General features: G+C 52.6%; 1 protein-coding gene across 12 annotated transcripts in view; it reads left to right on the top strand.

Moving 5' to 3' along the window:
- PTPRS (protein tyrosine phosphatase receptor type S) overlaps positions 1-23,347 on the top strand; it is a 149,996-nt gene that overhangs the window by 45,690 nt on the left and 80,959 nt on the right. For all 12 annotated transcript variants that reach the window (XM_065858066.2, XM_065858065.2, XM_065858063.2 and 9 more), the window contains exon 2: positions 9,423-9,590. In XM_065858066.2, coding sequence (XP_065714138.1) covers positions 9,503-9,590 — 88 coding nt within the window. In that variant the 5' untranslated portion in view covers positions 9,423-9,502. The remainder of the gene's footprint in view (positions 1-9,422; positions 9,591-23,347) is intronic.

Raw genomic sequence — 23,347 nt, 5'->3', positions numbered from 1 at the left:
CATAAGTGTTCAAGGCAGCCCAGCGCCCATCGTTTGGCTGCGGCACCAGGTTATTAGCAGGCAGAGCGTTGGGTGAAGGCTGCTCAGGCTGCTCAGGACTTAGTAAGGTCCTGGGCTTGCATCGTTAAAAGCTTTAATTGGTGCCTGTGTTGTTGGAAATGCTGACCTTTCTGAGGCAAGAGGGTTATCCTCCAAGGCATGGGTTATCGCCTTGAGGGTCTGGGCTTTAATTCAGGCCGATGGACAGGCCTGAAACTGAGAGATTTTAGCTGCCTTTCCCAGGCCGGCAGGTTTCTCCCTTCAGTAATTGACGGGGACAGAGAAAGTTGCATTTCCCGGTGACTCCAGATGGTGCAGCGAGAATAAAAGCATTTTCTGCAATATGGTGGCTTCTGCGCGTCCCAAGGAGAGATTTGCTGCTGGACCCGTTCCCGTTTGGCTCTGCGCTCCCAAGATGGACGAGTCCTTCCCGAGACCCGGGGTCCTGGGCTCCGCAGAGCTCCTGCACCCGCGCTCATGGCGAGGGGAAGAACCAGCTTTTCTGCAGCCACGCTCCTCCTTGCCCTGCTGAAAATGGACGACAAAAAGCATCTTTCTCCCGGCCAGGCTTAGCCTGTTGCGTGCTGATGGGCTTCACCTGCCGACTCAATATTACTGCATGTTTAATTCATTGCCGCCTCTCGCGGGAGCGTGCGGGAGCGTGTGCGCTGTTCGGCATCATGGAAATGTTGTGAATGCTCAGAAAAGTCTCTTTGCCTGGTTTTGTGATGACTGACGGGTAGCAAAGCCACCGAGATGATCTCACCAGCTTGTCAGAAAAACCCTTATGTAGGTTTAAAGTCAAATATAAAATGACGTGCCTACCAGGTGGAGTCTTTCTGAAAGCTGGGTAGTGGGTAGGTCCTCTCGCGAGCTCTTTGCTGTAGGAGGGATATTATCAATCTCTGAATTCTTATAAATGTTTTAAGCTGCCTCTAATGCATCCCTGGTGTGGCCAGGCTGCCTATGGGTTGTTTTATCTTCAGCAATAAAATGCAGCTACCTCTGGGGTGGGACGTCTGTGAGCCCTGCAGGACCGCGCTGCTACAGCTGCTCGGAGCAGAAAGGGACGAAAATCATATTTAATACAAGTAACCCAACAGGGTGAGATCAGGCTGCCAGGCAGGATGTTATTCCTGATTTCTGCTTATTTAGCAGCCTCTTAGTGTTTCGTCTCGTGTGGAAGATGGCAATTGCAGCAGAGCCCCAGCCGAGCTGCGGGACTCGGTGTCCCCGGGTGGCACCGCGGGTGTTGGTGCTCACCCGTGTTTCGTGGGGTTCATTCGTTACGGTAACTCCTGGAGGTACCTGCTGGAGCTGGGGCTCTGCAAGGATGTAACAAGAGCCCAGGGGCTTCTCCAGACAGGCCAGGATTAAATTGGGGGAAAGCTGGACGTGGCTTCTGAGCCCTGTTGCTGACCTTGAGCAGCCTCTGCCCAGTCTGCAGGGCTCCACCAGCCCCATAGTGACCCAGCATCCTCCAGCTTAGCTCTAAATTCAGATGAGATCATGGCAGTTAGTGATGGATGAGGTTTATTTTTTCTTTTTCTCCTCCTTTCTTAATCTCCCCTGGCTGGTGGGTCTGAGACACAGGATTCCTGCCAGAGCAAGGGAAGGGATTTGCTCATCTTGTGTCTTGCAAGCTCAAAACCAAATCCTCTTTGTGGAGTTTAACCCCCTGTGTTGGCTGGAGCGGCTGGCGAGGAAACGGTGCGGGGAGAGATACCGAAGGGAAAAAAGCAGGTTGAACTCGAGATGGGGGACCGGGAGGGACACCCCTGTGCCCGAGGGGTGCTCTGTGTGTTGCCTTGCAGCATGTGTGTGATCCTGGGCCGGAAAAACACCTCTGGAGGCGTTGATGTGCTGGCTGGTGGTGGGTCCTTGTGGCGGGTGGAACACCCCTGGTGCGCAGAGGCCGGGTGACGGTCCTACCGAGCAGGCCTGCTGCAGAACCCGGGGAAGACAGCGCTTGCTAATGACCTTGATTAGCTGTCCTTGCTGATCGCTAATCAGCAGGACGCAAGCCGTGGTGGCAAAGCCAGCTCTACAGGATGGACCAAGAAGGACAAACGTCTCTGTCCTTCGTCCTGTGGCTCAGGGTCCCCGTCCTCGCTGGCCGGGGGCTTTGCAGAGCACCCAAATCACCCTCCTCTGACCGCTGCTTCTGACCCTTCCAAACTGAGGCACAACTCTACCTTTTTCATGGGGTAAGAGGAAACAAAGCAGATCATCATCTGCACTGTTGCCACAACGATTTTCATTTACCACCAGGTAGTAATTAGGCTCTACTTGGTGTCTTTGCATCACTACTTTTATTTCCTCCCCACCGGCTGCGAGCACGTTGCGATAACCCGGTGTCACCCATCTGCCTGGCTCCCAGGCTCGGGGTGTGGGTGCTTTCACAGGGGGGTGTTGGTGATCTTAGCATTATTTTCTCACAGAAGATGATGTTTATTCCCCTTCGCGGCCGAGGATGCTGTGAGATGAGGCTGACGGACGATTATTTACCCAGCGCTGTCGGCGTACGCGTGGCGAGCGCGGAGACGAGATGCAGTCTGTGCCCCAAGGAACTCCCAGTCTGTCAGGCAGCTAAGCCGGGGCTAATGATGAATGACTTCCTAAATAAATAAATAAAGCTCCAGAAATGCAAAGTATTACCCTGAACCACAAGGAAATGGAGTTGTCGATGCTGTCGGGCACTCAGCGGAGATCTGTGCGTTGTTGGTAAATGCTGGAGGGTGGTGTGTGTTTGCGTGTGAGCAACGGGAAGGGGATGGGACACAGGGCAAGGGGATGGGGCAGAGGGGAACGTGCTCCTGGGTCTGGTTCTTCACACCTTTGTGCATCCTGGAGGAGTATCCAGCTCCTTCCCTGCATGCACAGAGACAGAGAAGCCACATCTTCGGCCCAGCTCTTGGTTTCAGGTTTCTCCAGCATCGCGTCCATCTCCAGCAATGCCACCAACACAGCCTTTTTGCTTTGTCTTCTCTGCGGCAGGGATGGTCCTTCGGGGTCCTCCCTGGGCTGCATCTGCAGCATCCAAGCGTGGATGGGCTTGGGCTTAACAGGGGTGCAGTGCAGCCCAACCAGGTGAGCTGTGCTTCCTCCTCCTCCTCCTCTTTGCTCGCTGCGGTTGCCGCTGGCCGTGGCGATGTCCCCTGTGTCCCCGTCCATGCCGCACCTGCCGAACGCGGCCCGTTACAGCAGATCCATCCCCGCTTGTCAGAGCTGTCACTGCGGGGGACGTGCTGGGGGGAGATTAATTTCTCCTGACGATGGAGCCCGACTCGGAGCTCTCCTGTCTCATCTCTCCCGCAGTGACCACGGTGTAACCCTCGCCGTGCCATCGTCCCTTAGGCGGGGAGCAACAGCTCTTGCGACAGCTGCACCGCTGCACCCCCAAAATGCCACTTGTACCCGTTGCTTGGGGACACTTTGCATGTGTGGGAGGACCAGAGATGCTGCAGGAAGAAAGGAAAAGAGCATCTGTGGGTGCGTGTGTGTGCGTGCGAAGGCAGGGACAGGCAGCAGGGCTTCATGCTCCGAGCTCTGTCATCGTGAGCAGTTTCTGCTGGTTTCCCACACTGTAAAAAGGGATAATACTGTCATATTAAAGCACTTGAAGATCTGGGGATGAAAAGCAGCATATAGGACCGTGACAGTCCTGATCAAAGCTCTTTTTTTTCCTCCATCTGTGTTTGTTTCCCCATGGAAGATAATACTCTGCCTCTTTCTTGTAAATATTGTTTTTAAGATCTAAGTAACTCCCTGATAGATAAACAGTCATGCTTGGCTCTGAAGGATCTCTAATTGTGTTGCCAAGAGCACGGACTGCGTTTGGAAGTGGGCTGGGAGCTGTGTTTGAGCGTGGAGGACGAGCTGCGTCCGGCAGCTTCGCAGGGGAGGGAGCTGATTTGGAAATGCTGGAACGCCTCATTTTTGGGCAGGATCATCACCTTTTGAGATCGATCCTTTCTGCACAGCCCTTGGAGCCAGCAGTTAACCTTGTGGGGAGCTTTGCTGCTGGACGGGGTCGTGTTAAATTCAGGTGTATGGAGGGCAGGTGGGTCCTGCGGGAGCCCCATGTGCCCCACACAGACCAGTCCGGTGAGCAGCAGCGGGTTCCACATCTCCACGGCAGCTTGGCCAACATGAAATGATCCCGAGAGCAAAGTCCTGGGTCTTGCTGGGAATTGCACTGTGTTGCTTTTGTGGCTGTTGGTTGCTGTTGTGTTTTCTCTGCCCCTGTGAGCGGCAGCGATGATGTTGTTGTGTGCGGTCCGGCTCTGGGTCAGCGTCCTCAGGGCCCTGCTCCTGTCCAGCCAACATTTGAGGTCGAGCAGCTGTTTTTTGAGCAGAAGCATCAGCAGCATCTCCCGTTCTGCTCCAACACTGGCTTTCAAATGCCTGGTAGGGAGCTACAATGCCCAAGTTCTCTCCCCCACTATTAAATAGGGTTTCGCTGGTCAGTGGATGGGGAAATGAGTGAAGAAACACATACTTTGAAGCTCATGTCTTCATGCTTTGTTTCCCCAGAAAGAAAAGCAACCTGAATGTGGAGACATGGGCTTCTAGGGGCATGTTGGCCTCCCCAAGCCCCACGGGGAAGGTCCCACGTTGCCGGAGCCGCCAGCCCCAGTGGGGCTGGTTTGCCGAGGGTGGAACGTGGGGTAGGAGCGAGATGGAAATGTGGGGCGGCCAATTGAAATTTCATCTCTCCCCTCCCCAGGGGAGGTGACAAATGAGCTGGTGGTTGTGCTAAAAGCTTTTCTTTCTTTCTTTAAAGAGGTTGCTGGGAGGAAATGAAGTGACCCACTGACCTCTGTTAATTCGCAGCGCAAACTGAGGCAGCGCTGCTGGAAGGAAGAGACCTCGGCGCAGCCCTCTGCCTGCAAGGTGTTTGCTCCGATTGATATGTCTAATGGGAGTAATTCTCCTGCAGCAGCGACTGAAAATGAAGATGTTTAATCATCCGCTAGATCTGTGCGGAACTTTATTCGCAGAGAATTTCTTTAAAATCACCCTTCTCCTTTTTGCATGCAGGTGAAACAGAAGCTCAAATGGGGGTTTTTTTACGATTTTTTTTTCAAGTTCTATTCTGATGAATCTGGAATGAAGGCGCGATCCCTCCATCCTGGATTTGTTTAAAATGCACAGCAAACGTTTCAATCCCTGGCTCCATGAGGGCTTAGGAAAAGTAGCATATAGCGGAATACCTGCATAGCTCTGGCCCATCCAACGTCTATAAGTGCACAGACACCTGTTTTTAGCAGCGTTTCCCACATCTCTCTCTTTAGGCAGCGGGGACCAAGGCAGCCAGACTGGTCTGGAGATAAAGCCCCCTCCTCCTGTATCCCCCGGGATACCCAAAGTAGCTTAAGGGCGTTAGATGTCCGGCACCCTCAGAAACGGGAGTTGCTGGGAGGAAAATCTTCAAAAGCATCTTAGCGGCTTAGGTTAAGTCTCTTTGACTCTCAATGGAACTTAAGCTCTTAAGAAATGTAGGTGCTTCGGAGCATTTTTACCCTTTGTGCCTGGCACCCTTGGGCCCCTGCAGGGCCTGAACTCAATGGCTGGAGGAGCCACAGCGGGAAGCTGCGTTTTGCCAGTGCTTTTCAGTTTTATTATTATTGATAATGCTCCTCAAGGTCCTGTGCTCAGCGCTTACCAGACGCGCACGTGTACGTACTTAGAGCTGGAGATCAGGCAGCGCACAAGAATGAATGCTTTACAGGAGCTCTTTTACTGTAAGAATTAATCTTATTCCTGAAATGTGACCGTATCTAGCACAAATCTGACCCCGCTGGGGGCCGTGGCTTCACTTAATTGCATTCTTTGTGAGGATTGAGGTCTATTAGGTGGTTTGCTTGTGTTGCAGGAGGTCCTGTGCTAGAAAATTGAGGGGGTTTGCAGGACAAGCGCTGTTGGGTTTGCTGTGTGGCGCTGGGCTGGTGCTGAGAGCAATGCAAACCTGCTTCCGAGAGCACGGGGAAGGTAAGACGTGCAAAGGATGGGTGATGAAACCCTTGGGATTTGGGCATCAAAGCAATTCCTGCTGGAGTTCAGGAGAGCCTTGTGTGGTGGCTGGGGTTCCAGATGCTGCGTGTTCTGTATTACAGACAGGAATGGTGTAGTGGATGGAATCTTGTGTCCAGTTGTGGCCCCTCAGCTCCAGAAGGACAGGGAACTGCTGGAGAGAGTCCAGCGCAGCCACCAAGATGCTGGAGGGAGTGGAGCATCTCCCGTGTGAGGAAAGGCTGAGGGAGCTGGGGCTCTGGAGCTGGAGAAGAGGAGACTGAGGGGGGACTCATTCCTGGGGATCAATGTGGAAAGGGGCAGTGTCAGGAGGATGGAGCCAGGCTCTTCTGGTGACAACCAGTGACAGGACAAGGGGCAATGGGTGCAAACTGGAACACAGGAGGTTCCACTGAAATTTGAGAAGAAACTTGTTGGGGGTGAGGGTGTCAGAGCCTGGCCCAGGCTGCCCAGGGAGGTTGTGGAGTCTCCTTCTCTGCAGACATTCAAACCCGCCTGGACCCCTTCCTGTGGAACCTCAGCTGGGTGTTCCTGCTCCATGGGGGAATTGCACTGGATGAGCTTCCCAGGTCCCTTCCAACCCCTGACATTCTGGATTCTGTGATGGGTCTGGTTCCGCTCTCCCTGCTGTCACGGTGCGACCAGGAGGGCAGAGCTGGACCTGTCGCAGCCTCTCCTGTGCCCGCGGGGGAACCAGGTGTGTGCATGTCTCACTGTCCTGACAGTCCCATAGCCGGGGAGCCGGGCGCTGACGCACCTGCGCTGAAGGATGAGTTGCTGGATTGAAGTTGACGTGTCCTAATATCTCTGCCAGCACTTTCTGTCTCCGTCAAGGGCTCGGGAAGCACATTAGCACCGGCGCGGAAGCGTCACCCTCTGGCATCTCCGGCTCTAATCTTGGAGCTGTTGCTGTCTCCCCTTTACCAGACCTTCTCTTTCGGAGTCCATTACATGGCATGAAAAGCCATGGGAGATGTAGGACAAGACCTTCTCTATCGGAGCCCATTATATGGCTTGAATCGCTGTTCTGGATGTGGGAGAGCAGGGCTGCGTTCAGCTCCATCCTCGGGGACTCTGCTTGGGGCTCTGAGCTGTGGGAGGGCAATGGTGCCGCGTTCGGGGAGCAGATGAGGCTCAAGGAGACGCTCGGTGGCATTTACGGGGACTGTGGGAGGGGATATTGCTCTGATCAAGCAAAACAGAGTTTCTGAAATGCTGGCTGAGCCAGCCCTGTTTGTGTTTGGGGTTTTTCTGGGTTTGTTTTGTTTTAATATTGAGAACTGTGATGGTTGGGAGGACGCTTGCTCTGCAACTCCAGCCTTGCCGCTGGAACCGGGAGCTGCGGGACTGAAGCGGGAGAAGGGGGAGCCAGTAAACAGCAACTCGCTGCCATTTGTTGTGCTGGCACCGATAGCACATCCCCAGTTTAATTAACAGTTACAATCGGAGCTATTCATAACGTTCCTGCTCTCCGCTCGCCTCTGACGACAACAAAAGAAACCCCAACGTGTTGTTGTGCGCCCTGGAACCCGGCGAACCCCGCGCTCCGTCTGGCTGGAGCCTCGGAGCGCGTCTAGAACAAACACTTGAAGAGATTCCCAGCGGTGCAATCCAGATCTTTTCTCTTTTGTGAGTGGATCGGTATTTATGCTCGCTTTTCACAAGCTGTAGTGCGGTGGATCTAGACCCGCACAGAGCACACAGCAGAGGCTTTGTAATCCTCCAAGCGCGAGTCCAAAGCTGCTCTCTGAAAAGTTGCTCTTTAGGGCCGAGTACATATGGGGAGTTCTTGTTTATCCTGGCTTTGCTTTTAGTTCTCTACAGTTCAGCCTTGGAGAGTTAATGGGACAGAAAAAGATTAAAATGCCCCTTCACACTGCCTGTCCCGATGGTCGCGTACCCTGATGTGTATCAGAAAAGCTTAAGCAACCTCACTATCCCCTTAGTCCTCTCAAAGCCTTTGATCAGTGCACAATATCTCCTACCTGGCTTTTCTCCAAAAGGTGATAAACCCCGGGTTTGATTTTTAATTGGGGTAACTGATAGCAGGAAGGAATCTGTACAGATCTGAGCATCCTTCACACAACTCCGGCCCATTATTCAGAGTCTGTCTGATGCAGGAACCGTAGTTGCCGGCCCTGCGAGGCGGCTGTGGCTGCAGCTTGCCGCGTCTCTCTCCTCTATTTTTGGCCCTTCTGGGGCAAAGCTGGAATCTGACAGAAGAAGAAAGCGTTTCCTAGTATTGACACATCAGACTGGGGTAGTTGCTAAGAATACAACTCCCTTAATGCCACTCCAGCTTTGCAGAGGGATCAGGGTAAAGCCATGAGCAGGCAGCTCCTTTTGGAGCCGGGACTCGTCTCAGTGGGAATGTGCGGCAGGTTGGGTTTGCTCTCCGTGCCCTGTGATCCCTCAGGATCATCTGTGACCCCCCTGCTCCAGCCCTTATCTCCTCCAGTTTGGTGGTGGCTCAGTAACGCGGTTCCTCCGTGTGTTGCAGGTGGGGAAACTGAGGCACTGAGTGGGGTGGGGACTCTCAGATATGCGGAATAGCTGCTGTAATCCGAAGCCTGGGAGGCTTGCCAGCGCGTTTGCCTTGCGAGAGGGGCTGTGGGACACCCGAGGGATTGGGTTTACTTCCTTCCTGGGTTTTTCATGTCTGAGGTTTGAGTTTTTCTTCCCCCGCCCGGCACTTTAGTGGAAAAATCGCCCTTTAAGAGGGTCCCTGGGCCCTGTCGGGTCAGACCCCTTCACACCTCATTGCTCGTGTGCCGCTCGCCCTGCGCCGTCATCCTGGGGACGGGAGGGAAACCGACAGGTGTTAAACTTTAAACGCGGGCTCCACGCATTTGGTGCCTCCCGATGATGCTTCTCTTCCTTGCGCCGTTCCCTCCCCTTGTGTGAGTGCGTGCAGGGAAATTCACCATGACCTGCCGTGCTCAGCGATGGAGCTGGGCAAGCCCCTTGTTGCATTCACCATGATGCGCCATGCTCGGCAATGTAGCCGGCCGAGCCCCTTGTTGCATTCACCGTGATGTGCCGTGCTTGGCGATGGAGCCGGCCGAGCCCCTCGTTGCATTCACCATGATGCGCCATGCTCGGCAATGGAGTCAGCCGAACCCCTCGTTGCAGTCACCACGATGTGCCATGCTCGGCGATGGAGCTGGGCGAGCCCTTTGTGGTGTTTGCCGTGCCGTGCTCGGCGATGGAGCTGTCGTGGCATCGCGGTGAAGGGCTGCCCAACCCCTCCGTCGGGATCACAAGCAGCTGTTGCTTTCCTGGGCTCCGTTCAGCTTCTCTGTCCCTCCTTCATCCCTCTGATCGCCCTCCCCTTTGTGCATCCGCAGGTGCTGACGACGCTGGGGAGCCGCGGTGAGTTCTGCTGACCCGGAGCCTTCCCGGCTGGGGCCGAAGGCCATCGCAGAGGATGAGGATCCTTCCCAGCCCGGGGATGCCTTCGCTGGTCTCTCTCGTGAACCTCCTTTCCGTGCTGCTCATAGGCTGTGTGGCTGAAAGTAAGTGACACTGCTGTCCCCTGCCCCTTCTTTTCATCGCACGTGGGGAGCAGGATTGAGCGTTTAGAGCCAGCAAATGTATCCCAACATTTTTAGCATTAACGAAGTGCTCCATACCTGACAATGTCCCGATTTTCCAGCGTCTTTAGCTTCACACCAGTGCCTTCCTGTTGTTCCAGTCCCACCTTAGAGGGACATTACTGGTCCTTGCAACCTGCTTTGAATCTCAAGTTGTCCCTAAAACTGCCAAAGAGCTGGAGAGACGGGGAGAACTGCCTGATGGCTCTTGTTGGAACCTTCCTCCCCTTCTCCCAAGCCCACCTGCCCCCAGCTCACCCGCATTGTCCCCTCCTGCTCGTGTCTGTCAGGCACTGGTGGCCGTTGTCACGTTACACACGAGGGCTGGATTCAGAACAACAGCCAAAGAAAAAGCATTATGTTTCTCCTTCCCCTGAGTGAACCACTTCCAGTTTAACACAATTTTTATCTTCGCTGCCTTTCAATTCTTGCTTTAAAAAATGAAAAGGGGAAGAAAAAAAAGAAAGTGAAAATCTTCAGCGACTCAAATGTAATGTTCCTTCAACATGAAGGCTGATCACTCGGGATCAGCGGGGAATAGACTTTTCCAAGCTGATTGAATTATGACTTTTTTTCCTCCCCAGCAAAGCTGCTTGAAGCTGGTGAGAGGGCCGCTCTGGTCAGCACAGCCCTTGACAGCTTTTAACGTAATCGCTTCGTTATCAGGGTTTATTAAGATGACGCGGTCACCGGGGATTGAATGGATCCTCGACCTTTTGTTGCTGGGAGATTTGTTTTGAACGTGGCTTTCTCTCTGCTCTGCAGCAGGCGAGTGTGCTCGGCGCTGCGGGCTTCTCAAAGTCATGGCTGTGTGATTTTTTACCGTGGTTCTGGTTTTCCCTGGAGGAAACAAACGCCTCGTCTGTCCCTGTCTTCTGTGGGGTGGGATTTGCTCAGAGATTCCAGCCGAACTGGGAGATCCCACGTGCGCTCTCGCTGCTGTGAAGCACTTGTGGTGAGATGTGTCCTCCGGAAGGGCTGGTGCTGGTCGCTCACAGAAAGCACCAGTGGTGCAGACCGAGCTGAAGCCCGTCCCTGCCCGCACACACCTCGCTGCCAGCCGCCAAGTTTCTCTGTCCTGTAGTCCTGCGGTGTCCTCAGATCCTGAACTGTGAGCTTTTGTGCTTTTGTTCTTCCTCTTGCTGCTCGCAGATGTGCATACGGGAGCTGTGCAGGTTGCAGGGCTCAGTGTCTGATGTGGGGTTGCTCATCCCTGCCTGATCACAGAATCCCAGGATGTCAGGGATTGAAGGGACCTGGAAAGCTCATCCAGTGCAATCCCCCCATGGAGCAGGAACACCCAGCTGAGGTTCCACAGGAAGGGGTCCAGGCGGGTTTGAATGTCTGCAGAGAAGGAGACTCCACAACCTCCCTGGGCAGCCTGGGCCAATGTGTGTGTTCACTGATGTGCAGGCATCATCTCTCCTCCCAGCCCATCAGCACCTCTTGCCCTCAGGGATGCTCCCCCTTGTTTGCCCATTGTTTGAATTGCTCTGCAGCTGTTGCTCTCTGCCTGGTGATGGTGAGTTGATCCACTCCTGATTTTGGAGGGGCTGCCGAACTCACGCTGCTCTGCGGTGCCAACAGCAAGCAGCTTTGTCTGTCACAACCGCGGGGACCGCGTGAGGAGCCGTCACTCTGTTCTGACAGTGTCCTCTCCCATCAGATGGCCCTGGGCTCTGTCACGCTGCCTCTCGCGTAATCCCTTGGCCAGCATCCATTCAGCTGGCGCTTGCCACGTCGCCAACCCGATTTCCTGCCCTAGTTCACCCGCGGGGTTCCGAGGACTCGCAGCCCGGGGCGAGCGATGCCGGGCAGTGCCGGCCCGTGTCCCCACCGTGCAGGTAGGAAACCCCGGGACGTTGGCTCTGGAGGCGTCACCATCTTCCCAGCTCCCCTTGCAGCTGGAGAAGCTGTGGCCTCTGCAATCAAACCACCATTAAAACACTTCCCTTGTTTCCTAGGCTAATTGATCTCAGTCAGTGATTTAAATCTTTCTATGGCAGGAACATTCTATTTAAAGGAAACTGCTATTTAAATTAAAAAAACCAAAGCACCACGCTGCTTTTTTGCCTGCTGTTCTTCCTTGTGAAGCTGAAGAGGGTAATAATTGAAAGGTACAAAGCAAACCTGTTTCTTCACTTTTTCTTCAGTTGCATACGGACACTTTCTTTGTTTCTTCTGTATGGCCAAGGGCAGCCGTACACCTGGAATTGCTAACTCCAGGGTGATTTTCAATTGCCTCTAATGAAATGGAATGTATTATTGTTTCGTTAAGGATTCAGCTGGTCGTATGAGTGGCATCAGTTGATGTTACTGCAGTTAGTTAGGGGAGGCCGTCCCCAGAGCTGTGCCACTCAGAGCAGATAAAATCCAGACAGCACCGACAGGCACACGAGGTCTGGGGAGGGGAACAGTTCCCCAAATTGCTGACACACGTGGGCACAGAACCAAGCCTTGTGTTTTGTGGTTGTGCACCCAGCCCGAGTCGTACAGCCCCAGCACCTTGGAGCGTCCCCTTTTGTGCCCACAGCGGGTCGGTCTCATCTCTGCGCTGTTCTGCCCGTGCTGGTCAAGTTGCAGCTGCGTCTGTTGGGGCTCGGGGCAGCGGTCAGGTCCTCCTGCCCTCCTGTACCACCGAAGGCACAATGTGCCCGCTTTAAGTGCTCCTCAGTTGCAGATAAAAAAAACACTTACTGTATAGAAATGCGGTGATTTTTATAACTGAAGGCAGCATGCTTGCTATTTTCAAGTGGATTTTTTCCCATTGATTAAACCTATGCGTTTTACAATAGTGCTTCGCTAATTGGTACTTTGCATACACTGGAGGCTGGTGTGTGGCTCTCTCCGCCCCGGCAAAGATTTAATAGCAGATGCAGTAGCAACATTACTTATTACTCAGGTTTCCTTCCTTTTATAAATCACGTTATAGAACACTTACTAGCACGCTCCGAAGTATTACCATAAATAATTAAAACTAAATCGCAATTGACAAAATAAAAGAGTAAAGCCCCTTTTATGATGCATTACCCTGGCTTCCTTCCCTTTTAATTGCCCTTGCTCCCTTGTTAATTTGCGGAGCGCAGTAACTCATGGCGGGGTCCGTGGGGCGGGCGGCAGATGGCAGTGAGGGCTGGAGCTCGCATGCGGAGGGTGGAAAACGCTCTGGTGGGCTGAGAAGGGAGCTTGTGTGGACTTAGAGTGACTTACACACGTGTGTGACTCCTCTGGTGGTCCCCGCTGTGTTCTCATCCCCGGAGAATGACCCTCTGTGGTAGAGCTCACGGTGTTTAGCTCGGGAGGGCTCAGCTTTGATCTGCGGTCGGCCAGGACAGCGCTTGTCAGATAAGATGGCAGGAAAAATCAAGGAGGCTCCATCTTAGGACCTGATAGACACGTTAAGACGACATCAGTGGGAAGTGAATCTTTCTGTGCTGCAGAGACCATTTCTAAGTGTTGGAGGCTGATGGGTGGCAGTGCAGGAGCGCCGTGCTGAGGGGAGGAAGGTGTTGAAATGTGGGGCTGAGGTGCCCACAGCAATTCGGTCCCTGTGCCGGGGATGCTGCAGAAAAGCTTTAACCCGTGGTGTGTGCGGGCTGGAGGGGCAGCAGGAATGAAGGTGGGGGCACACAGGAGGTGGTGTAGTCAGCTGGTGGAGTTTCCACGTGCTGTTGCACACCGTTCCGTCAGTGAGTGGAGCCCAGCGGTGCGGCAGAGGAGGCAGCGGCTGAGCCGCGTCCTCCAGCAGCCAGGTCCCTCTTGCTGCTGCTGTTCCCACGGCCCAGTGGCTGTTGTAAGCATGGAAACCCTGCTCTCCTTATTCCCGAATTGCCCTTTCCTTCCCCACCTGCTCTGCCGCCATCCAGCCCGCCGTTACTGAGGGTTCTGGACTACTTGTTCCACTCAAGGACATTGAATTAAGCTTCTATGTCACCTTGTTTAAGTGCCTGATTAAATTAAACCTTGCCTGCCTGGATTCAGTGATGTATCTCTATTTTTATTATGATTTTCTTTTCTTTCTTCTTTTTCGATAACTCAAATTGAAAAGTTGGTGTCTTCTGCAGGACCAGGAGAGGAAATAAATCATGTTGTGAAAGAGCTTCCTCGGGGCCGGCCGGGCTGTCAGCGCCGGTCGCAGCTGTGCCCCGCGCCGGGGATGCTCAGCACATTAATCCCCGCTGAGGAGCACCTGGGGACGGCAGAGCCGCGGGGGTTCGGGACCAGTCATGGGTGTCTCCTGCTAACGGATCTATTCCCAACCAGAGGGTCTTGCTGCTCAGCTCCATTAGATGGCTAAGTTAGGGGAAAAGAACATCTGTTGGTTGTGTAAACAAGCGGCTTGTGTGAAAATGTCATCGGCGTAGTATTTGTGGTAGAGAAAGTGTCTTCACCATACCTGGATTGGTTTTTTTACTCTGTGTCAGGGTTTCCCAGGAAGCCAATACTTATTTCTTTGTGACTTTGCCCCCACACGCTGCCAGAATCTTCCTGCTATCTCACCAGGACCCTGCCCACAGCAGCTTTTCATCGGCCCACCAAGGTCCGCGTGGTCGTGGCTTTTCCAGACCGACTAGATACGAACCTCCTGGGTCACCAAAGGGAATCTGCAAGGGTATCCTCACCCTTTTTGTGGCCTGGCAAGCCCAGTGTTATTCTTAGAAGGCAAAGCAGAGTGGTTTTCAAGGACGCCCGACCAGAGGAATGTCGTTCTTCGGTGTGCGTGGGATGGAATCTGGGCTCAAGCTGGCCTGAGAGACACGGGCTCCAAAGAACAGTTGTATTTACTCTGTGCCGCTCTTCCCCTCCAGTCAAGGATGTTCTCTTGGAACATAATTGGTCCCAGTTCCCACCTTAAGAGCTGTGATGTTCCCTGCACTGCAGCTGCCTTTAATTTTTTGGAGATTGTTTTAAAGTTCATGCAAACAGTCACGTTTTGTGCCATCTGCTGCATGCGGTGGAACAAACCCCAGGATGGGCAGGCACTGGGATGAGGAGCGTCCTCACCCTTCTCAACCCTGCTCCTGCTTGTCTACATTGGCTTTGTGGAGCGAGGGCTTCTCTTGCCACGGTGTTGCCCGGTGTAATTAGTCTCGGTTTTGCTTTGGGGTTCTCAGCCTGCAAACGCTAAATGGTCGCGTTAGGGTTTGGCAGAGGAGCCCCCTGTTCCGTCCAAGGGCTCAGCAGCTACCAGCGTGGCGGTGAAGAGATCACAGCTGACCCAGACCTGAAGGTTGCCAGGAGAGAGCATTAGAAATATCATTTGGACACCTACCGCTAAGATTTTGAAAGGGGATATTGCAGTGAATGGTTTGAACTGTTGACATGGAGTGTGGATTAACCTGTTTGCACAGTCTCATTGCGTAGAGATTTGTTAGTATGTCCCATCTTGCGCTGTTTCATACGGGGTGGGGTAAACCAGCGCTGCTCGTTTCATCTGAAATGCACAGAGTCGGTTCTGTTTCCTTTTGAGGCCGAGAGGAAAAGCAAAGCTTTAAAGAGGGAAAAAATAAATAGAGGGAGCTGCGGCTGGTTTAGCATTCTACAAAGTTTCTCTGAGTCCTCCAAACCTTTAATTGACTCAGGAGCATAAAATTGAGAAGGGGAGAGAGGGAGAGAGCGTGCGGAGTGGCACGAGCGATTTGAATAATTTATTGTCCTTTGAAGTTGCAAGAGAAATTTCAGCTGCCTTGGGGAGTAATTTCTCCCCATTCTGAAAGGGTTTCTCCTTATTTTAAACTCATTCAGAGGATGATAGTTTTGCATTTTCTGCATAATTAATGAGCACAACTCCCCCCACCAGTCTCACACAACCTCTAAAGAGTGGTGATGAAACTTGGTGGTTTTTTTAATTAATGAAGTCAAATTAATTTGGCTACGTCCTCTTCCTCCCTCACCTCCGTTAGAATTCATGGATTGATTCATAAATTAGGCTGAGGTGCCAACACTTCCAAGTCTTTAGCCTGGCCTTTGATTGCTTTCAATGAATTTCTCAGAGGTGGTGTTGGTTTTGTTCCGTTCAGCTCGTAAAGATCACCTGGAGACTGGATCTCGTGTGATCGCCGGTGAGCCTGGAAGATCCATCCTTTGGCTGCCTGGGTGTGTAGGGTCTGCTTGGTTTTGAGGGCTTTTCATGTGGGTTTGATGGTTGCTCTGATAATCCCCTTTCCCTCTAAGATCTGCTAATTGTGGTTAATTCCAGTAGCTGCCACTTGAGGGACCTGGGAGGAGGAGGCTCTTCTGCCCAGAAGAAACCATCCCTTGCATCTCTTGGAAGGTGTCAGACACCAAGAGAAGCCCATCCTACTAAGACAATATATAAAGGAGCTCATCTTCACAGAATCCCAGAATGTCAGGGGTTGAAGGGCCCTGGAAAGCTCATCCAGTGCAATCCCCCATGGAGCAGGAACACCCAGCTGAGGTTCCACAGGAAGGGGTCCAGGCGGGTTTGAATGTCTGCAGAGAAGGAGACTCCACAACCTCCCTGGGCAGCCTGGGCCAGGCTCTGCCACCTTCACCATGAAGAAGTTTCTTCTCAAATTTAAGTGAAACCTTCCTCAGTTACTGCCTTTGACAGAAGAATTGAAGGTGTCATTGCTGCCACTTTTCCATCTCTCATCCGTTGCACTGTATTTCAGCCTCACTGAATCTCTCGTTATCCCAAAGCTGCATTTTTAGCTTCCCGTTGCTGGGAGTTCCCAGCACTGTTCCTGGACTCTCCGTTTTTCCTTCTTTTGTGTTGATGTGCCCACTAGAAATCTGAATGGTGATTATTGTGGTTCAAAGACAGGAGTTGTAATGACTCACGTGGTAGGAGTCAGGGTTCGTGATCGTTAAGGGCTGTGTTCTTCATTAGTCATGGCTTCATTAGGGTTTGGGTTCTTGTTTTCCACATCTCCCATCCTGAGCTCCCTTGACATCCTGATGAGCGGTACAAACCCACTGTGTGTTCTGAAAACCCAGGGAAAGGTGTTTCAAGTGTAAATGCACAGAATCTCCCTTTTGTTCCATGGAAAATATGGGCTGAAGTCTTTTACCCGAGGTCGGACAGGAATAGCGTAACACGCTTTTGAAAATACCCCAAATTCTGTGCTCTGTGTATTGCTCCTTCCGCTTTCCTTGTAGACCAGACTGTGTCTCTTCCCTGGAAAAAAGCAGACAACAGCTAGTAAGTGGAAGTCGTATAGCTTTTATTTACAGGAGTAAAACAGCAGAGTTTTAACAGATGATATATTACTTATCTGATGTGCCTTTTGTCCCCAAATGATCCATACACGCGCGCATTAGCCAGCAAATCTCGATGGGGCTCATTCCTGTGGTAGCGAGCGAGGTGAGGCCGGGGACCCAGCTCCGGGTTTACATTTTCCAAAGGTCTTTGTCATATCACTAAAGCGAGGATCAGAACTGATCTCCCCGATCGCATCCTTGGGGCTTCTAGCCCTGCGCTTTCTCTGAACGACCATGAGATGCAGAAGCTTGTAGCGGTTTGTTTTCCCCATCGCCGCTGACTCTGCTGTCACTTTGCGGTGGCGCAGGACCTCTGCTAGGCTATATTAAGATGGCAGGGCCCCCCGGGACTTGAAATCCTTGCTCGTTAAGCTTTTTCTTCTTTCAGGCTTGTCCCATAGGAGGTGGTTTTTCATGTTCTGGTATCCCCCATGGACTCTGATTCTTCCATGACTCAAACAGCGCAGCAGAAGTTGAGTAAAGAGCTGAGTCCTTTCTGTCCGTGTCTTTTCTAGGTAGGGGGTGGATCGAGCTTCTCCGGGCTGCCAATATCGATGACACGGCTGGAGCAGAAGCTGTCCCAGCAACATGGCAAGGGGAGGGAGAGCTCCCCGCCTTAAGCTTCTGATTGCAAACAGTCCAGGATTGCTGTCATGACACTGATGGACAAGGAGCCCTCATTAAGTTGCCAGGACGGCTCCTTGCGTATCCTGCTCCTTTTGCTCTGGGTCGTTATGCCCTGTTATAGGACTTGTGGACAAATACGGAGTGAGATGTTGTTACAGTTGATTGAAAGCTCTCGTGTACCCGCAGGGTCGCGTTGCTGAGGTGCGTGTGCTCCTGTGCTCGCTGGCCCTTCGGTGGCCGATCCCAGGGCTGCCCCGACAGCGTCGCTTGTCTGCTCACGAGGAGCAGCGTTCTTCTGGCGTTGTGTGGTAGTGCCAGAAGGTGAATAGAATCCCAGCCGGAGGCCCATCTGTGTCGCCACCTACGTGCTCCTTTACCTGTCAGTTTGATTCGTTCCGGGAGGGAGGGTGCAGCCACTCCAAATTGGTAAGAGAAGGGAGGTGGGGAAACTGAGGCATGGGGAGAAGATATCTGTGTAGAGAGAATGCATAGAAGAGCAAAACTCTGGTTTGTATCTTCTAGATCACATTCCCCCATGCACGTACTCCATCCTTTCCATCCTTTCTTGCCTTAGGTGCAGAGTCCCATCCTTTGCCATCCTTTCTTGCCTTAGGTGCAGAGTCCCATCCTTTGCCGTCCTTTCTTGCCTTAGGTGCAGAGTCCCATCCTTTGCCATCCTTTCTTGCCTTAGGTGCAGAGTCCCATCCTTTGCCATCCTTTCTTGCCTTAGGTGCAGAGTCCCATCCTTTGCCATCCTTTCTTGCCTTAGGTGCAGAGTCCCGTTCTGATGCTGTCCTGCCGTGTTTGCTGCCCTTTACTGCCAGAAAAGCCAGATCACTTCACCCCGGTGTTAATTCCCCATTTCTCCTGCATTAAACTGAAGCCCCGTGGTGCTCCAGGCTGTGACAGCACAGCCCTCACAGGATGGGTTGTTTCTGGTGTGTGCGGGTTACACAGCCTGAAGAACCAGATCCCAGCTTTCCTGTGATAAGGAAGGAGAGGAGAAAGTGGTCCAAAATATCATCCCACTGCCCGTAGGACAGGAACAGCGCTCCCTCCTATCCTCTCGAGCCATTTGCATCCTGTAAATGTGTATCATTACAACGTGCCCTATAGATTTGCATAAATCACAGTTGGGAGAGTGTTTTTGTAATCTGCAACAGTGACAAATACCCTTTGCGCTATGGAGAGAGGTGCATCCTTTCCATAGATACGACGGGCGATGGTAGCCTGGAGAAGTCCTGCTGAAACTGCATGACTTCACACTAGCTGCTGTTCCCATGTGATAAGACAGGGTCCCATCCCTAAAAACGAGCACTTTAAATAGACCAGAAGGAAGGATTACGCTTCCCCTCCAGCAGGCAGGATAACGTGGTTTTTCTCACCTTGGGTGTCAGAACTAGAAATAGATCTTCGGTAGCCTGAGTCTTCATCCTGGCTCCACTGCTTCTCCTCTTCCAAAGGGTCTGTAGCTGAGTGCATTGCAAATAGGAGCCTGAAAGCTTTGTGGATGTGCCAGATCCCCAAAATCACAAGCTGCTCAGTGTGGTGGTGGCTGTGAAGGCTCTGCAGCCTCACGGGCCGAGGGGAGCGGTGGGAGCTGGCAGGACAGGGGTTGTGTAGTAAAACTGCATGAAACGAGTCCTTGATCTTTCTCACCCGTTTTCTCCTTGCGTTAAATCCCACGCGGGGTCGCATCCTTCACTGCTGTCCTTCATTCTCTGGGACCTTGCTAGAAGGGAGCGGGATAATCTTTCAAATGACATTCCCTCCTGCCCAAAGGGAAACGCCTGCGTTCCCTTCTGTATAACCCGGCTTTTCTGCAGCAGGTGAGGCTTTGGTGGCTCAGCAGCAGGGGAACAGCAGGGTGGAAGGGCTTCACTCCTAAAGAAACGTCCTCGATCTTTTTTTACCCTCCTTTCCCAACCTTGCCAGGCCCATCTCCCCGAAGGGAGCCAAGAGCTGCTGACAGTAAGAGGAAATCTCTGTCTGAAGCCTATAATTATCCTGTCTGCCTTCCCAGCAAAGGCCAGTTGGGGAGCGAGCACGCTCCTGTTTCACGGATCAGCCCGAGTTCTGCTGCCTCCCCAATTACTGCTTAATGGACTTTTTATGATGATAAGACGGCTGGGTTGGGGAAAAGTTATTGACGGGGAAATGGAATATAATTCACTCCTTGTTTGTTTGCTCTGTCAGAAAACCCTCATTTTAATTTTATTTGTAAGGCACCGAGAAACAGCCCTTGGAAAAAAAAAAAGTGCAAAATGTGTCAGTAAAGCCCTGAATTTCAAGGGGGCCGTAGGCTCTGCAGGACCTCCCCGGGGGGTGTTTTCGGTCTTGTTGAGCGTCTCCATAGAGACTCTCCCCACAGCCTCCATCAGTCCTGCTCTCGCTTTGTAGCTCTCACTCTTCTCATGAAGAAAAATGGAAATGATGGAGCCATCCTTCTTGCCTCTACCTCTCCTGCGAGCTCCCCCGCTCCCTAATGCTGCTGCTTTGAAATACGTCCCCATTCCAGACGTCGCATTCTTGCTCCCCACTCTCCATCTGTCTCAAATTTGGCTGCTCTCTCCTGTTTTCATCTGCTCCGTGGTTTGTCTCCTATATCTAAGCTTCACTTCCTTGCTCTGGCTCTGAACGCCTCTCCCTTCTCCATCTTGCTCCAGTTTTCTTGTATTTTCCCTGCTGATCTCTTTTCTCCTTGTCCCCGCTGATCCTTTTGGATCTTCTCCCCTTTCACCCCTCTTTGGATCTTCTCCCGCCCTGTGTTGGTCAGTGTGACAGAGCTGTCCCTCTGCTCCCGGGCTGTCCCCAGCTGCTCCCCTCCAATGCAGGGCACACGTGTGTCAAACACATTTCCTAACCCAGCAGACAAACACTCGGTGCGTGGCCGGACCCGGGTCGCACGTTCCTGGAGAGGTTTTCAGCAGGGGAGATGAAAGCATCACCACCCTGGGCTACAGATCAGGGAGCACCTTGTGCTCCTTCTCCAATTGTGGGCCTGTCAGCAGCCGTGGAGAACAGAGATGGAGTTTCACTACATCAGCAGAACGTTTCAGCCCCAAAACCAAAGGGAAGGGGGGGTTTAACCCATTCCATGTCAGTGGGAAAGCCATCGGATTCTTTCCTGGTCGCTCTTGAAGTTACCCGGGGCGAAATAGTGAAGGGAGATGTCCCCATTGAAACCGACGCGTCCTGGTTGCTGGGAGATGGCAAAGCTTTTATCTGGCTTTTGTATTTATCTTCTTCTCCCACCAAGAAGTGGAAAAAGGTCCCTGAGTTCTGCCTCTAGTGATTTTTTTGGTGGTTATTTTGTTTTGTTGGCATTGCGGTATTTAGAGGCCGTAGTTTTGCGCAATACCACCTAGGATGTCGAGCGCCGAACGGGTCTGTTCTGAGACCAGCCTTGGCTCCAAACTGCTTGCAGTGTCTAGACGAGACAGGCAGGCAGGCAGGTGTGACAAATGGGGATTGTCACCTCCGCACTACGTGTGGCAGCCTGAGGTGCAGGGAAGGGCGAGTGCCCAAGGTCACCCGAATTTACAACAGAGCAAGAGACCTGAATCCCAATTACGGGAATCATCTGGAGCCTGGAAGAGCAAATCGGGGTGTGTTAACACCAACAGCAAAATAATATTGACTGTAAATGGCTTAACGGCATCTTTTACCTTCATTCTTGAAAGGTGGAGGTCGGTATATGTGTGGATGCATATACCTGCACAAAAAAGGGTGAATTTCAATCTGTTCGGTATTTTTGAGCTGGGATATAGGTTGCCATTGGTTAACACACCCTGAATCTCTCGTGCACCGTGGGCAGCTCTGCAGGGAAATATGGGGCTCAGCACCACGGGGCTGTTTGCCGAAGGTTGGCCAGGAACGGTGGGCGAAGGGCTGGCAGCCCCTGCGTTCAGGAGGGCTGTGAGAAGAAAACAGCCAGAAAATGGCCTGCCTGCTGTGCCCTTGCTTTTCCTTTAGTTCCTCCAGCGGGTGGTGGGTACAGCAGAGAGCCCCCTCTGTTCCCCAGCGTGGGGATAATGAGTGTTTATTCACTAACGAAGGAGGAGGTGAAGCCCATGGCCGTGGGTCAGCGGGCCCGGCGCGTGGGCCTGCACCACAGCGCTGACGGCAGGCACCGCAGGCACCGAAAATGGAAGCAAAACCTTTTAAAAATACGCGTTTTGTCGCTGGCTTCCCTTTGTCTCGGTGGATTGGTGCCGCTGTGGGCGAGGGGCCCTGTCAGCCGGGCTCACGCTGCTCTGTGTGCTGGGGCCAGATGAAAGAATGAGCGGTTTGTCTTCATTTGTGGCCTATTGTTTAGGTGCTTTCCCGGGGGTGGCGAGAGGGGGGGTTGTTAAGCACAGAGGTGAATTTTGGCATCTAAAATCAAGCACCACGTCCACGATGTGGGGCTGGAGATGAAAGGGCTGGGGGGTCAGGAGGAAACAGAGACATGGAGACACCTCCATGCAGCCCCCTCAGGGAGAGCCTGTGGGGCCGGGGGACAGAGTACCCAAACCTGGGGCAAAATAATACAGTAATGTGGTAAAGGACCATCCCCTGGCCTTTTCCTTGGTGACTGTGGGGCTGAGAGTCAGGTCGTTACTATGGTGGTGGCGCCTCCAAACCTTCCCTGTGGGGAGCGGGTGGAAGAAACATGGGGGCCATGTTGTCTGTCGCACTGTGGGAGCAGCATGGAGCAGCCTTGGAGCTACATCTGGTGGGCTATAGAGCAGGAGGGAGGAACAATTTAGGTCATGGTTGTATCTCCCAGCCATTTTGGCAGCAAAGTGTATGCGGTTTTGCATCACCCATGGTGGAGAGGTGGAGGGCTGCCTGCTGCCAGCCGGTCCTGTGCCCCCCACATCCCTCTGCCCTTCAGCTCAGCTATGTTAAGCATATTTGTGCTCCTGCCTCTCTCCCACCCCTCAAATCACCTCTGGGCTCTCCATCCCTTTCTCTGGCTTTGGCTTTTGATGTTTCAGACAGGCATATGGTGGCCGGCTTGTCTCCCTCGCTTCTCATCCATCACCCGCTGTTCACCATGGCAGCAGTTCCTGAGGGACAGTTGGGTTTAAAGGGTGAGACATCCCCTCCTTTTCCCCACTCCTACATCTTTCAAGCTTGCTGTAAAGCTTCTCAGACTGTTTTGGCATCTGTGTATCATTACATTTTCAGAACTTTTTCTGCTTTGGTGTCACGTGAAAGAAGGAAGGAAGGAGAGGTGAGGCAGGCAGATTTTCTCCTTCTGTGAGGAAAGCTGCCATGGTGTGCAGCCCTTGCACGTGGGCTCCTGTCCTCCGTGCTCCTCTGGTGTCCCGAGGGTGAGGAGGAGACCCCACCCTTACCACCTTGCAACTTCTTCTCAAAATCTGTGTTAGAATTCACAAAATCCCAGCAGTGAACGTCTCTTTCCCCTGGCTGTTGCTTTTGGGAAGTGCGTGGGCGATGGGTGAGAGGTTCGCTTTGACTTGATGGCTTTCCTGTGAGTCCTAGAGAAGAATCACAGGTACACAGCAGCCATCTGGTCTTTTCGACCTCTCCGGATGCCCAGACCCCCCTTGTAGTAGGAAAATTCTTTTAAGCTCCAGGTTTTTCCATTCCTGTTTTGATACTGCAAATAAAAACCCCGCAGGTTCTGCTACTTTGCCAGCAGAGGAAGGGGAAAAAGCAACATCTCTTGTGACCGCTGGGCCTGGATGGAGCTCAAACTCAGTCTGTCCAAGACTTGTTGTCAGGTTTTCACGAGGGAAGATTGGTGAAGTGATATAAAATCTGCCGGGTTGCAAGTAAACACCCACCTCTGATTTTTATTTATTTATTTAAACCCG

This window comes from Patagioenas fasciata, chromosome 27 (assembly GCF_037038585.1).
Source record: "Patagioenas fasciata isolate bPatFas1 chromosome 27, bPatFas1.hap1, whole genome shotgun sequence".
NCBI classification, from domain to species: Eukaryota; Metazoa; Chordata; class Aves; order Columbiformes; family Columbidae; genus Patagioenas; species Patagioenas fasciata.
This window is presented reverse-complemented; position numbering and strand designations above follow the sequence as displayed.